Source organism: Lissotriton vulgaris, chromosome 10 (genome assembly GCF_964263255.1).
Source record: "Lissotriton vulgaris chromosome 10, aLisVul1.2, whole genome shotgun sequence".
In the NCBI taxonomy this organism is placed as follows: domain Eukaryota; kingdom Metazoa; phylum Chordata; class Amphibia; order Caudata; family Salamandridae; genus Lissotriton; species Lissotriton vulgaris.
In genome coordinates this window covers 41,648,780-41,660,996 of record NC_141698.1, presented here as the reverse complement: position 1 = coordinate 41,660,996, position 12,217 = coordinate 41,648,780, and the positions used below count along the sequence as shown (strand labels likewise).

The window sequence follows — 12,217 nt, the reverse complement described above, 5'->3', positions numbered from 1 at the left end:
TCTACAGCTCATGAAGGCACCCCCTAAATCTGCAGATGGTCTTTAGTCTGGGAGGTGTGCAGCAGGAGTTCATGAGACCACTCACGTTTCCAAAGGTTTTTGGAGTGAGAACTAAATAATGTATTTGTTGACATCACATCACAAGATAATATACTCCTTTAAAATGAATAAAATAACAACAAACTCTTGCTAAAGTAAACTACTGGGTTACAAATCGAATGATTAAATAACAAATGCAGGTTTTTAATATTAAATGTTTGACATACATATTTTCTTTGTTAGCATACTAGCTCTCATCTGCCCATAATGGACTGACATCAACTGAAGGGTCAGCAGGAGAACCCTTGTGGTGTGATACATTTCAAAAGCCTTTATGACTCCCAGAAGCTGCCCTACAAATATTACACTTCCGAATAAAGTGCATTTAGACTTTAGGCTCGGCCCCTTCACACAAGGTCTGACAGCCAGCCGCCTGTGAGTAAGATTTCACTCGAAATGCGTGACGTTTGATGTCTCTGTATTCACATGCACTACCAGGAATAATGGAGTGAAGAAAGTAGCAGCATACACAGTCCTCTCAAGAAGCCAGTGGGAACCTGCACTTTCGTTCTAATAAGGTAAGGACCAGCATGACCCTTGTCAACATCTGTGACCAGGGCGCTGCAAAGAGAGGCCCAAGCGAGTGAGTGAGCGAGAAAGACACTGGACTATTGAGTGCTTGAGGGAGAACATGTCAATTGCTTCTTGATAATTCAGTATTTCACAAGGAAAGTGCAGGGTGGACAGTAGGGAGCATATGTACAAGGAAGTGGCGGAGTGAGGCGTTAGCTGTCGTGGCTTAATGCCTCACTCCACCACTTCTGAAACGCTAGGCTGCACCATATATACAAGGATATGGTGCAGCCTTGCGTTTCCCCCAGCGCTGACCAAACACTTAGCAGTGTAGCACCAACGCTGGAACCCTTGCACCATAATGCAAGGGTGTCTGCTTGCAGAAAAGGATTGTTTATGTGCAGGAAGTTTCCCCTTCCTGCACATAAACAATCTTGAAATGCCGTTTTGTCACTTCTATGTGTGCTGCTTAATGCAGCACACATTGAAGTCACAAAACGTCATTTTTAAAAAAAGATTGTTTATGTGCAGGAAAGGTCACCTTACTCTACATAAACAATCCAAGGCTTTTTGTTTTTTCCATGTGTGCTGCACAAGGCACATGCCTTTTTTCTTATGTACTAATCCCATTTTAGGAGTCTGAAATGTTTTTTTTTAAGTGCAGACTAAATTATGCTAACTAAAATATTCAGTTTTGAAACCCTACATTGAAGTCATAAAACTGGGAGTGTGTAATGCCCACTTGTTACTATGGAACGGGCTCTCAGCACGTCTAAGGAACCTTGACATGCTTGTCCAAGTGACATTAAATGGCTTCATTTAAAGTTAGAAAGGCACCAAAACTCTGCGTATTTCGGAAGAAAACTCTAACTGTCGAGTTTAATGTCAGGCTCAATCTCCTACACAATATTAAACTTCAAGTGTTGTTAACCCATCTGGTTCATTCGACCCCTTTTTTAACATTTCCTCTATAAACTGGAAGATTTTTATTTCTCTCCAAACTTGAATCCCAGGCCATAAGACCCTCATTTACAGTATGGTTAGCAGCCCTCTGACTCACTTGGTCAGTGTAGGCCATGGCCCTTTCTCCCTTTGGAGAGGATTGCCCGCAGCCACGGCCCGTGGAGGGAGTTTCGGTGGGGCAGAGAGGCGGGGCTGGGGAGGGGCAGGGTCGGGGGTGCTAAAAACTGGAGTATGGATAATTGAAGGTAAGTAAACAATTTAATCAATAAAAACGAATTTCGTAGCGCACCCTGCATCACATTTTGCGATGCACGGCGCGCTACGAAATTCGTTTTATTATTTAAATTGTTTACTTACCTTCAACTATCCATACTCCAGTTTTTAGCATCCCCCGCCCTGCCCCTCCACAGCCCCGCCCCACCGAAACTTCCTCCAGGGGCCGTAGCTGATTGCCCGCCATGTTTACCCATCCCCTCCAGGCAGAACAGATCCCTGCATCTTCAGCACAGCCACAGCTGTGGCAGCTCTGTTGAAGGCACTGAAACTTGCTGAGCTGACAACAGGGGGGACATTTACATACATTTTGATCTGGATTAGCATCACAAAAGTGAAGCTAACCAGAATAAAAATGTTTTCTGAATTTATTTTCCAGTGCAAAGTGTGTTTATATAAGCAAACTACAAAAGCAATAGTAAAAAAAAACAGTTACATTGATGTGTAGGGAGAGGGATGTCACTGGGTGTGTTCCATACCTGAGACAGATGTGCCCCGGGTGGCAGTCCCTGGCAGAGAAAGTAAGTAAGGCTGAGTTATTGTCACTGTGATCTGATAATCCAGACATGATGTCAGAGTATTCTGACAGTGAAGCCAGCTGAGACTCAAGCATCTGAAACACAGCACTCCACCTGAAACAAAATAGCACAGAAAAAACATTCTAAATGACCAAATAAGCCAATTTTCACCCAAGAAGATTTATTGAGGAACTGTGGTATAAAGCTCTCTATTTATTATAGAATGACCAAAAAGTAGTGTACTTCCAGATGATATTTCAATATTTATAGTGGATGTTTTACTTAACAAAAGGTTTTAGAAAAGGTCCTGGAAAATGAAAAGATTTGATTATGAGGATAAAAATGGACAAATATGAACTGATGGAAAGAGGATGTAGAAAATGTAGGGCAGTTATCAATGTGAAGGGCATATTTATGTAATATAAATATGTGTGTACATCTAGGTTTGTGATGCATATAATTCAACCATAGATATACAGCACCAGGGGCCTGAGCATGAAGTAGGAGTCTGTAATAAATGAGCCACTCTTGTGATGTTGGCACCCTATGATGACCCTCACCACCACCATTTTAATAGATTTTAGTGTGTTCCTTAATGTAGGATGGTCCTGCATCTGCCTGCTTCTCTTCTGTTCTGTAATCTTGCTGTCTTTCAGTGGGAGCTGTTACAGAGTAGAACAGTCTTGCCAAGAGCAGAGCATGTGGGATGCGCATTTGAAGGTGTGCAGTTGTGTAGGAATGTGTCAGTGGTGAGAATTATGAGTTATTACTATTGGCTTTGACCATTCTGTTTTTTGACTTTATCTTGCCTAATGGCAGGGCTTGCCTATTGGCTTTGGCATAATCTTATGCCATCTTGCATTAGTGGCTTATGCTTAAGCGACTCCATCTTCTGAGCCTTTCTAGGTGAAAAGTGATGTTTTGCTTTCACTTGATTTCTGCACTCTGTGTGCTAGTAGAAACCCGTTCTTATCAGAGGAATGTACAGGCTCCTTCTCGAGGTCATAACAAAGGCTTGATCAACCAATGCTGTGTTCGGGGCACGGAGTGGTACGGAATCTGATGGAAAAAAGAGGCGAGGCTTGCTAGAAGCCTCGACCAATGTTTCCACTTGTATTAAAAGGGGGAGCCTCCACTGGTCTGGTGGAAGTTGGAAGTGGAAGTTTGGGAGTTTGGATTCCGAGTGAGGGCAGATGTGTCTATCTCGGATTGAACCCTGATTGCTGAGTTCTGATCCCCGGCCAGAAGTGGGCAGTGTATGCATCAGGTGATGTATTGAGTGTTGTGGTTATTGCCATTGTGATATGAGTCAGTGACTGTGATCGTTTGAGGTGTTTTCTTTGTGGTGTGGGAGGTGCACATCCAGAGTGATCCTCTACTCTGTGTATATATCTTTCTGATCTCTTGCAGGACGTCCAGTGTATCTTATCTTATATCAGTTATTGCTTCTTTATTCATCAGTATTATAGTTTGCTCAGTTATTGATTCATGCCTTTAGATTATAAGTTTGTTACATATATTTGAATCTAATGCATTTGGTATCTGAGGCAGCCTTTGTTTAGAGAGTATTATGTAATGAACCCCAAGCCTTCTTCTAAAAGTGATAGTCTTTGCATTTTGTTAAATAAAACTCCTTTTCAAAAGGTGCTGTTTATTTTGTGTTGCAGTCTTGCTGTGCCAGGGGTGGTAAGACATGCTTAAAAGTGTATATTATTCAAAGGTATAATGATATATGTGCCTCCCAGGTGGGAGTGCAGTTATTGGGTGTGGCCTATTGGTGAGAAGCCACTTTCAAAACAGAGTCTGACAGTGGAATGTGGAGAAGAAGGGGTAGAGGAAGGGATATAGAAGTTAGGAGAAGGGTGCGGTGAGGTGAAGCACACAGGGCTGTTTGGGTTCAGATGATGAGTAAGGGGAACCAGATGGAAATCTTCATACGCCATCAATCATGTGCAAAATGTATTATGTCATAGTCTTCAGTGGAACACGAGTCATCTCAGCAGCACGAAGTGAATACATCTGCAAGGGAGACAAACAACAGATAAAACTGATTAGAGAATGGAGTGTTCAACCTAAGAGTTTTGCAATGTGTACAGTGGGAGGTGGTGTCTGTGTAACAAGGGGGACAGTGATGTGTTTGGTATGACTCAAGATTCCATTGAAAACAAATGTTCATCCAATGGGAGTATAGTAAGCATCCACATCAGGTTCCAGGTTATCGCATATGATATAAGCTGCACATGCAGCCTTGTGTTTTTGGTTATGATAACTCAGGCAGCTACCATAGCCTTATCTTGTTTGGGTTTAATTCACTCATTTGACCCTTCTTGGGTAGCTGTTGCGCTCTATACACTGAAATAAATAAATAAATAAATAAAATAAATATCATGACTCAAATGTTTCCCACTGTTTTCATTTTAGGATATATCAAGGATGGATAAAAGCAACCAAAGTACAGTGACAGAGTTCATTCTGTTTGGTTTTTCTGATTTCAATGAGCATCAGAAATTCCTGTTTGTCACTTTCCTTATCATGTACATAATGACACTTCTTGGAAATATTGTAATCATCACATTGATTGTCAGAGACCCTCGGCTCCACACACCCATGTACTATCTCCTACGCTGCCTGTCAGTGATAGATATTTGTTTCACCTCCACTACCCTCCCCAAACTGTTATTCGACCTCCTTCGTGAAGTTAAGACCATTTCCTTCGTGGGATGTTTCACTCAGATGTTCTTCTTCCACTCCATTGGCAACATGGACAGCTTCCTCTTGGCCCTGATGGCCTATGATAGGTATATGGCCATCTGCCGGCCTCTCCATTACACCTTGGTCATGAGTAAGAAGCTCTGCTTTATCCTCATATCTGGGTCCTATGTTATAGTCTTTCTTCATTCATTGCTCTACACATTGTGGACATCCAAGTTCATATACTGTGGGTCCAAAAAGATCAATCACTTCTTCTGTGATATTCCACCTCTCTTCAACCTTTCCTGCTCAGACCTCACAAGTTTTACATTCACACAGCTCATAGAAGGAGGCACCATGTTGTGTGTGCCATTCCTGTGCATTGCTGTCTCCTATGCCCGCATTGTCTCATCCATAATGAAGATGTCAACTGCTGTTGCCAAGCACAAAGCCTTCTCCACCTGTTCTTCTCACATTGCTGTTGTCACTCTGTTCTATGGGTCAACAGTTGCAATTTATGTGCGGCCTCCATCAGCAAGGTCTCTTGACTCTGACCGGTTCATAAGTGTAATGTACATTGTGGTGACCCCGATGCTGAACCCTTTCATCTACAGTTTGAGAAATAAGGAGGTCAAAGGGGCCTTGAGGAAAGTATTTTATAGCTAGACACTGGGGAAACTAAGCCTTTTTTTAAGAGCCAAAGATTACGGAAAAAGAATTTTAATAGGACAAAAGAACTTTAAAAGTCTAATAGGATGACAGCAAAGTAACCTTCAAACAATGTGAGATACTGCACCTTATCCAGTATCTACTAATGTGGCATGCTATTTTCAGTTTTAACCTTTATGCAAAATAACATAATGATCCTGGAAGGGGGAAACAGAGTGGTTAACAAATGAAATATTAATATTGGGCATGGATCAGTGGCCATTTTTCTTTAATTCAGCTGACAAACTTGGCATTCCTTCACATGCTATTCGACTCAAATCTTTATTAGAAAAGCTGAAAAAGCTCGAAAGAGCTCAAATAATTTATAGTGAAAGCTATCCTCAGCCCTGCTAATGGCCATCATCATGTGTGCTAAATTCCTCTTTCAGATTGTGGGGTGTCCCAGCACTGATTCAGGGATTAATCAAATCTATTGGTTGCTTATTGATTACTATTATATGACATCCCTGCTTAAAATGTGCATAAATGCCTGCATCAAGAGCATCTCTACATCAATAAACCTATGATTACACTCACAAACTCCTCACAATTTGTCAAATAATAATCCTGAGATGTTGTCTAAAACCTTGAGTCCATTGGACACTATGTGCATAAAGTATGGGGAGTTCTTTTCTCTTCTTCCTATCCTGCTCTTCCTACATTAATGGAATCAAATCTAAGTATCAGTAAATGACGTCTATTAATATGGTATCAACTCCTTACCTCTGGCAAATATTATGCTAACACTAAGGAGGACTGACATCTGAACATGTGAGTTAGTCCAACGCAAAGGCCTCAGACCTAATAAAGTGAGCACCAGCCATGTATGCATACGGTCACATCCCAAAACATTTCATTTGGATATAGTGGTAGCAAGATCACAGTCGGGGGGAAGATATCCTTCTTCAGGATTTTCCTAGCATATAGAACCAACTAATACTTAGAGCAGGCTTCTCCTACCAGTAGCTCTCCAGCTGCTTGTGAGTATGTCTCCTGTATGTTGCCCAGCCTACTAAATTAGAAGCTGTTGCTTGATTGAATTAATATATGTATATGAAAATAGAAAAGTGTGCTTTCATAATTTCTAAAATATACTTAAATCTAATATTTAACTGTTGAATTATACAACATTTTAGAATATTTATTACCTTGGTACCAGTGGCATTGTAGCTATGGCTGTTATGTATTTTCCATGTAGAGGCACCTCAAATTGACAAAGCCTTTTTTACATTACTACTGGCAACTTTGCAGGTGGTCGCTGCTGCTAATCTTTCATATGTTGAACACTAATTTATTCTTATCTGATGTAGTCACCATTAACAACACTAACAATAATAGTAGCTTGAGGTGATTTCCATTAAACAAAAGTAGCTCCTATTACTTAAAAGGGTGAATACCCCAGACTTAGAAGTTCTCTAAATAATGGGGCAAATATTCCTCAAACCACTCACAATGGCTTTGGCACAGTTCATTAATAATGTTTTGCTAACACGTTATAAAGTTAATGTTCATTGACTCTGCGTTGATCAAAAGTTCATAGCTTCCTAAATAGCACTGTATATAACTCCCTATACACCAGTAGAAAAATGAAATAAAAAGCAGAGGTTCTGATCTCCTTTAGTGCAGAATCTGTAAAGATGAGCATCCCTTACAAACCTCCCTTTATCTTATATAATGGGAGCCATTCATTCTACATACCATAAACTTATCTCATATTTGGGATTAACCTACTACTACAGTAAAATTCTACAATGCCAGTCTTGACCAAGTCCTCTTATCTGCAGTGTTTATGGTCTTTACCTACAGGCTTTAGTTCCTGGAGTTGTGATAATCGAAGCATTTGTTAGATACCTATTTTTTTAAATTGAGCCCTAGTAAGAGTAATTTAAAAAAAAGCCTATCTATCCGAACTGTGCATGATGGATGATTGGAATATTTGAAAGGTGACCTGCAAAATTGCCTTTTGTTTTTCTCACCTTTTAATGTTTGATACCCTACGGTAACTGGACATAAACACACAAAACCATTGCATGAGTGGAAAAGAAGGCAAGTTCAAGGCGAATTGCCTGATACAGATGGAAGCGCCAAATGCGAAATGTACTGGTTGCGAAATACTGGTCGCAATTTGCGACTAGTATTTTTGAGACTAGGAAAGATGTTTAAGAACTAAACGATGTACTAATAGGTCATTTCTAAAAAATCAGGGGCCTCATTTATGAGGCCTTGCGTCAGTTTTGCGCCGCCGGTGCGTCACTTTTTGTGACGCACCAGCGGCGTACAAAATGCGCCTTGTTGCGCCATATTTAAAAAGTGACGCATCTAGGTAGATGCGTCACTTTTTAAACCCCTGCGCCACATTATACCTGCGTCAGGTATAATGTATGCAGAGGGGGCGTTCCCCCGCAAAAAGCCTCGTAATAGTGACGCAGTGAAATCTATGAGATTTCACTGCGTCACTTTTAAGATGCTGTTGCGTCAAAATCTTGCGCCTGCCTCACAGCAGGCGTAAGACTGACGCAAGCCCTTTCACATGGGGCTTTCCCCATGTGAAAGGACGCATTGCTGGAGGTGCGTCACTTTTGTGACACACTCCAGCAATGCGTCACTTTTGCGCTTACAGATGCGTCAGAAATACTGACGTATTTGTAAGTCCTTGCGACATGATGCGTCATACATTAAATATGACGCATCATTGGTGTCGCAAGGAGTGCGCAGTGAAAAGTGACGCATCGCTGTTTTCACGCAGCGATGCGTCACTTTTCATAAATGAGGCCCCAGAATTGTAGTGGGTTGGAATTAATGCGGTAGGTCGCAAATTCTGACCCACTAAAATTTGTTGTCTTCACATGGATAGTGTCCTACTGGCTATGCATAATTCAATGTCTGTGATTTCTTTTAAATAAGGCAATCTTGTTTTAAAACTGCAGTACATTTTCCTAAAAAGAAAACTTGCTGCACTAAAAAAAAGAAAACTTTTTCTAGAGATGGCAGGGGTGCTATATACCACTGCTTATTCTTAAAAATGATTGTGGACCATTCACAAAAGAGGTGGAATCCCTTGGACACCTCTTCCCATTTATGAATGGGTTACCACTACCTTTGTGTAGTCAGAAAAATATTAATGTTTGTGACTGGATTTTGGTTGCAAAACATTAATACCCTGAGGAATCAGTATTTGATAGAGATGCCCTAAACACACCCCTTCCATATACCAATTCAGTTACATTTTCGAAACCCATTTAGCAATTTTGTAAGCTGTATCACTAAATGGGTTTTGTGCATTTGAAACATGCATTTACTGATCACAAACCTGACATTTACATAATTGCAGGGTTTGCGACCAATACATGCATTTGTACATCTGGTCTGGAGTTCTTAAACCCAGGGCCTTATTCTAAAGTGAACCCTCTCACAAGTTTAGAATAAGATTCCATCCTGAATAACCCCCAAAGTTGTGCTCTGTAATGTAACAATGGAATGACCTTTGCATTGTATGCCATAATGGACAGCTACAGAGATAAACAAAAAATGGTTCCCTGAGCAGTGACACAATGTATATATCCCTATATTATACAATCACATTTCTGATCATGAGTCCATGAAAAATTGATAACATCCAGTGTAAATCCGCAGTCTTTATTTTCGTATTCGATAGTTTCTCAAGAAGACTTGTTTACACACAAATTCCATTCTCAGGTAATACAACCAACACGTGTTTCGCCTATGGTATAATTTCCGAAAGACTTCCTCAGGCCTTGAGCAGCATATACAATGTAAGCACTTCTTCATTCATAAATATCACCAAAAAATCATAATCCATATATAGTGCATATTATTCTCGTAATTCGAACTCAGTTTTTGCAATCTTTCAAACGACCAATTCACAGACAGTCTTCTCCTGTCTAGTATCTCCTCACTTCTCCAGGCAGACCGTCCTCCTCACTCCACTCTAATCAAACCAACTCAATCAAGCCTACAGAGATAGCCCCTCATATTTTTCATAAATGCAAGAAGGTCATTTATAGCCATTTTAACAACAGATATTGTGATTCCAACCAATAACGTCCATGATAGATGGTGATCCAAGGGCAAGCATATCTACCAGAACTAGAACACAGAGGTGGCCATTCAAATATTAAAAGACAGTTTGGATCTGTTCTGTCAGTGCCAAAAAACATCAGTTTTGATTGACAGATGTTAATTCAATCTCTCACATCTTTTTTATAGTCTTCCACCATGTTCCTTGCTTTCAAGTGACACTGCATATTCTTCTGGACCTTTACAGGAAGGGAGCAGAGCAAGACTATTGTGAGTGACATGTATGAGCACACTCCAATGCTGAAAGACATCAACTATCCAAATGCTGCTAAAAATTTGCATTTCATTACAAAGGAATAACAAGAACAGCAACACATTGTTAAAACATGGGCTATGTCTTTCTGCATTTTATTTTGTAAGGGGCACACTATTTAAACCTTCAGCAGCAATTGAGGTTTGTGGTTTTCCAAGGTTATATTAGAAATGTTCTCATTTATTATTTTGTTCCACATGTTTTTTAATTTTTTATTCTGTCTTCATGCAAACTCAAAACTCTGACTTAAATGGAGCTATGGACAATGTACAATTTGTCATATTTTTTTTTTTAATGGATTTGTACAGCGCATAGCTACCCCAGCAACGGGGCATCCCAGCGCTTCCCAAAGGACAGGTGCAAAGGACTGCTCCAACAAACCCAGACCAGTTATGCAGTTATAGACATCTTGCATCTCTTATGGACCAAACTTGAGGAAATTAGAGTCCCAGCAGAACTTCCTAAAGGGCCAAGAATGTGCACAAATTGCTGTGTGAATCTGTCCCATTGCAAGGACATTGTTGTTCAGATTAAGTGACCTCTGGTAGTTGTTAATTGTTGCTGTCAAATCTTTCTTCTTCTGGGACTATCTGAGGCTTGAAACTGGATGGAAGCTACGATTCTCAATTCAACAGCCCAAGTGGACCAACGGAGCTACCCAGGCGATGGACCAGGGACCACCAATGCCCTGGGCACGGCGGTCTGGTCATTCCCTGGCCCCGGACATGGCCTTCCCTGAGCAAGTTCAGGACTATTGCCTATCTGCCCTAGAGGTAGTAGCAACCTTTTGTGACCATTTGACTTTTTGACAGACCATTTAAACTCCTCGTCGGCTGCCTTGGACAATTGAAGGTCCTGTGGTCCCTCATTTTTAGATGTCAGCTCACCTCCATGAGTGACTGCCCAAACTACAAACAACGTAATATAAGTTGGGGGACTCCCCAATGCATTTAGAGGGCTCTCTGAAGGACTGCTGCCCTGCTGTGCTGACCTGCTACCCCCTTACCAGTGTGAGAAGGACTGGACCTGTTGAACACAGGACCCCAGAGTGACTCCAAAGGTTTGTTGACTTGACTCTTGTTTTGAGTCTCAGGGATAGAAGGCTCCAACAACCTCAACTCCAGCAACTGGACTCTGCCAGCTATGAGTCTATCCTGCCAAGTGGTGCCACCCCATCCACGATGCTGGGCTTTACAGATGCCAGAAACCGGTCCCCGGTAGCTTGTCTCCTTTCTGGTAAAGAATTGGCTTGGTAGTTTAGTCTGCCCTGTTCCCATGATGCACTGGGCCAGGGACAGACTGATTTGCATATAGCCAGGTTCTGAGCTGGGATGGGGCAGTGAGATAAATAACGGTGATGGATCAAGCCCTGATCTTTGGACTGGGTAAGAGTGGTCTGCTCAATTCAGACACTCTGTTCATCACCCCCCCCTTTTGTAAATCGATTTTGGCCACTATAGGTGTGGCAGGGTATACTCAGACATGAGTCCCTTTCTCACTGCTCCATCAGGATTCAAGCAAGCCGGGCCGAAGACGGCTGAAATGCCAGAAACCGGTCCCCGGTAGCTTGTCTCCTTTCTGGTAAAGAATTGGCTTGGTAGTTTAGTCTGCCCTGTTCCCATGATGCACTGGGCCAGGGACAGACTGATTTGCATATAGCCAGGTTCTGAGCTGGGATGGGGCAGTGAGATAAATAACGGTGATGGATCAAGCCCTGATCTTTGGACTGGGTAAGAGTGGTCTGCTCAATTCAGACACTCTGTTCATCACCACCCCCTTTTGTAAATCGGGCTTTACATCCCAAGCCCAAGTTGGTAGGATCCTTGAAGAGAATGCAGGAGCTCACATCACAGCATCACCCCCATCTCGAAACCAACGCATCACTTCGGCTGTACGACACATATTTGAAGTGGACCTTCGCAACACTTTGCTAACCAGGATGGAAGATACTTTGTTCAGGGGGCCTAACAGGGCCCCTGTAGCCGGCCCATGAATGTCAGCCTGAACTTGTGACTTTGCCCGAGTCTGGCGCAAACACGATATCCACAGTTGGCACTTTCTGCTTTATGGTGCTGTTTTCACTGAAATCTTCAAACTTGCA

At 41.7% G+C, this 12,217-nt stretch overlaps 1 protein-coding gene across 1 annotated transcript; it reads left to right on the top strand.

Annotated features, from left to right (window-relative positions):
• The first annotated feature begins 4,799 nt into the window (after nt 1–4,799).
• Nucleotides 4,800–5,723, top strand: LOC147684498 (olfactory receptor 1G1-like). The gene has a single exon (XM_086939661.1). It carries the CDS (start codon nt 4,800–4,802, stop codon nt 5,721–5,723), a length of 924 nt encoding a protein of 307 aa, XP_086795787.1.
• Nucleotides 5,724–12,217: the final 6,494 nt, after the last annotated feature.

Coding starts and splice junctions, on each gene's coding strand:
- LOC147684498 (XM_086939661.1), top strand. CDS start 4,800: ATGGATAAAAGCAACCAAAGTACAGTGACAGAGTTCATTCTGTTTGGT.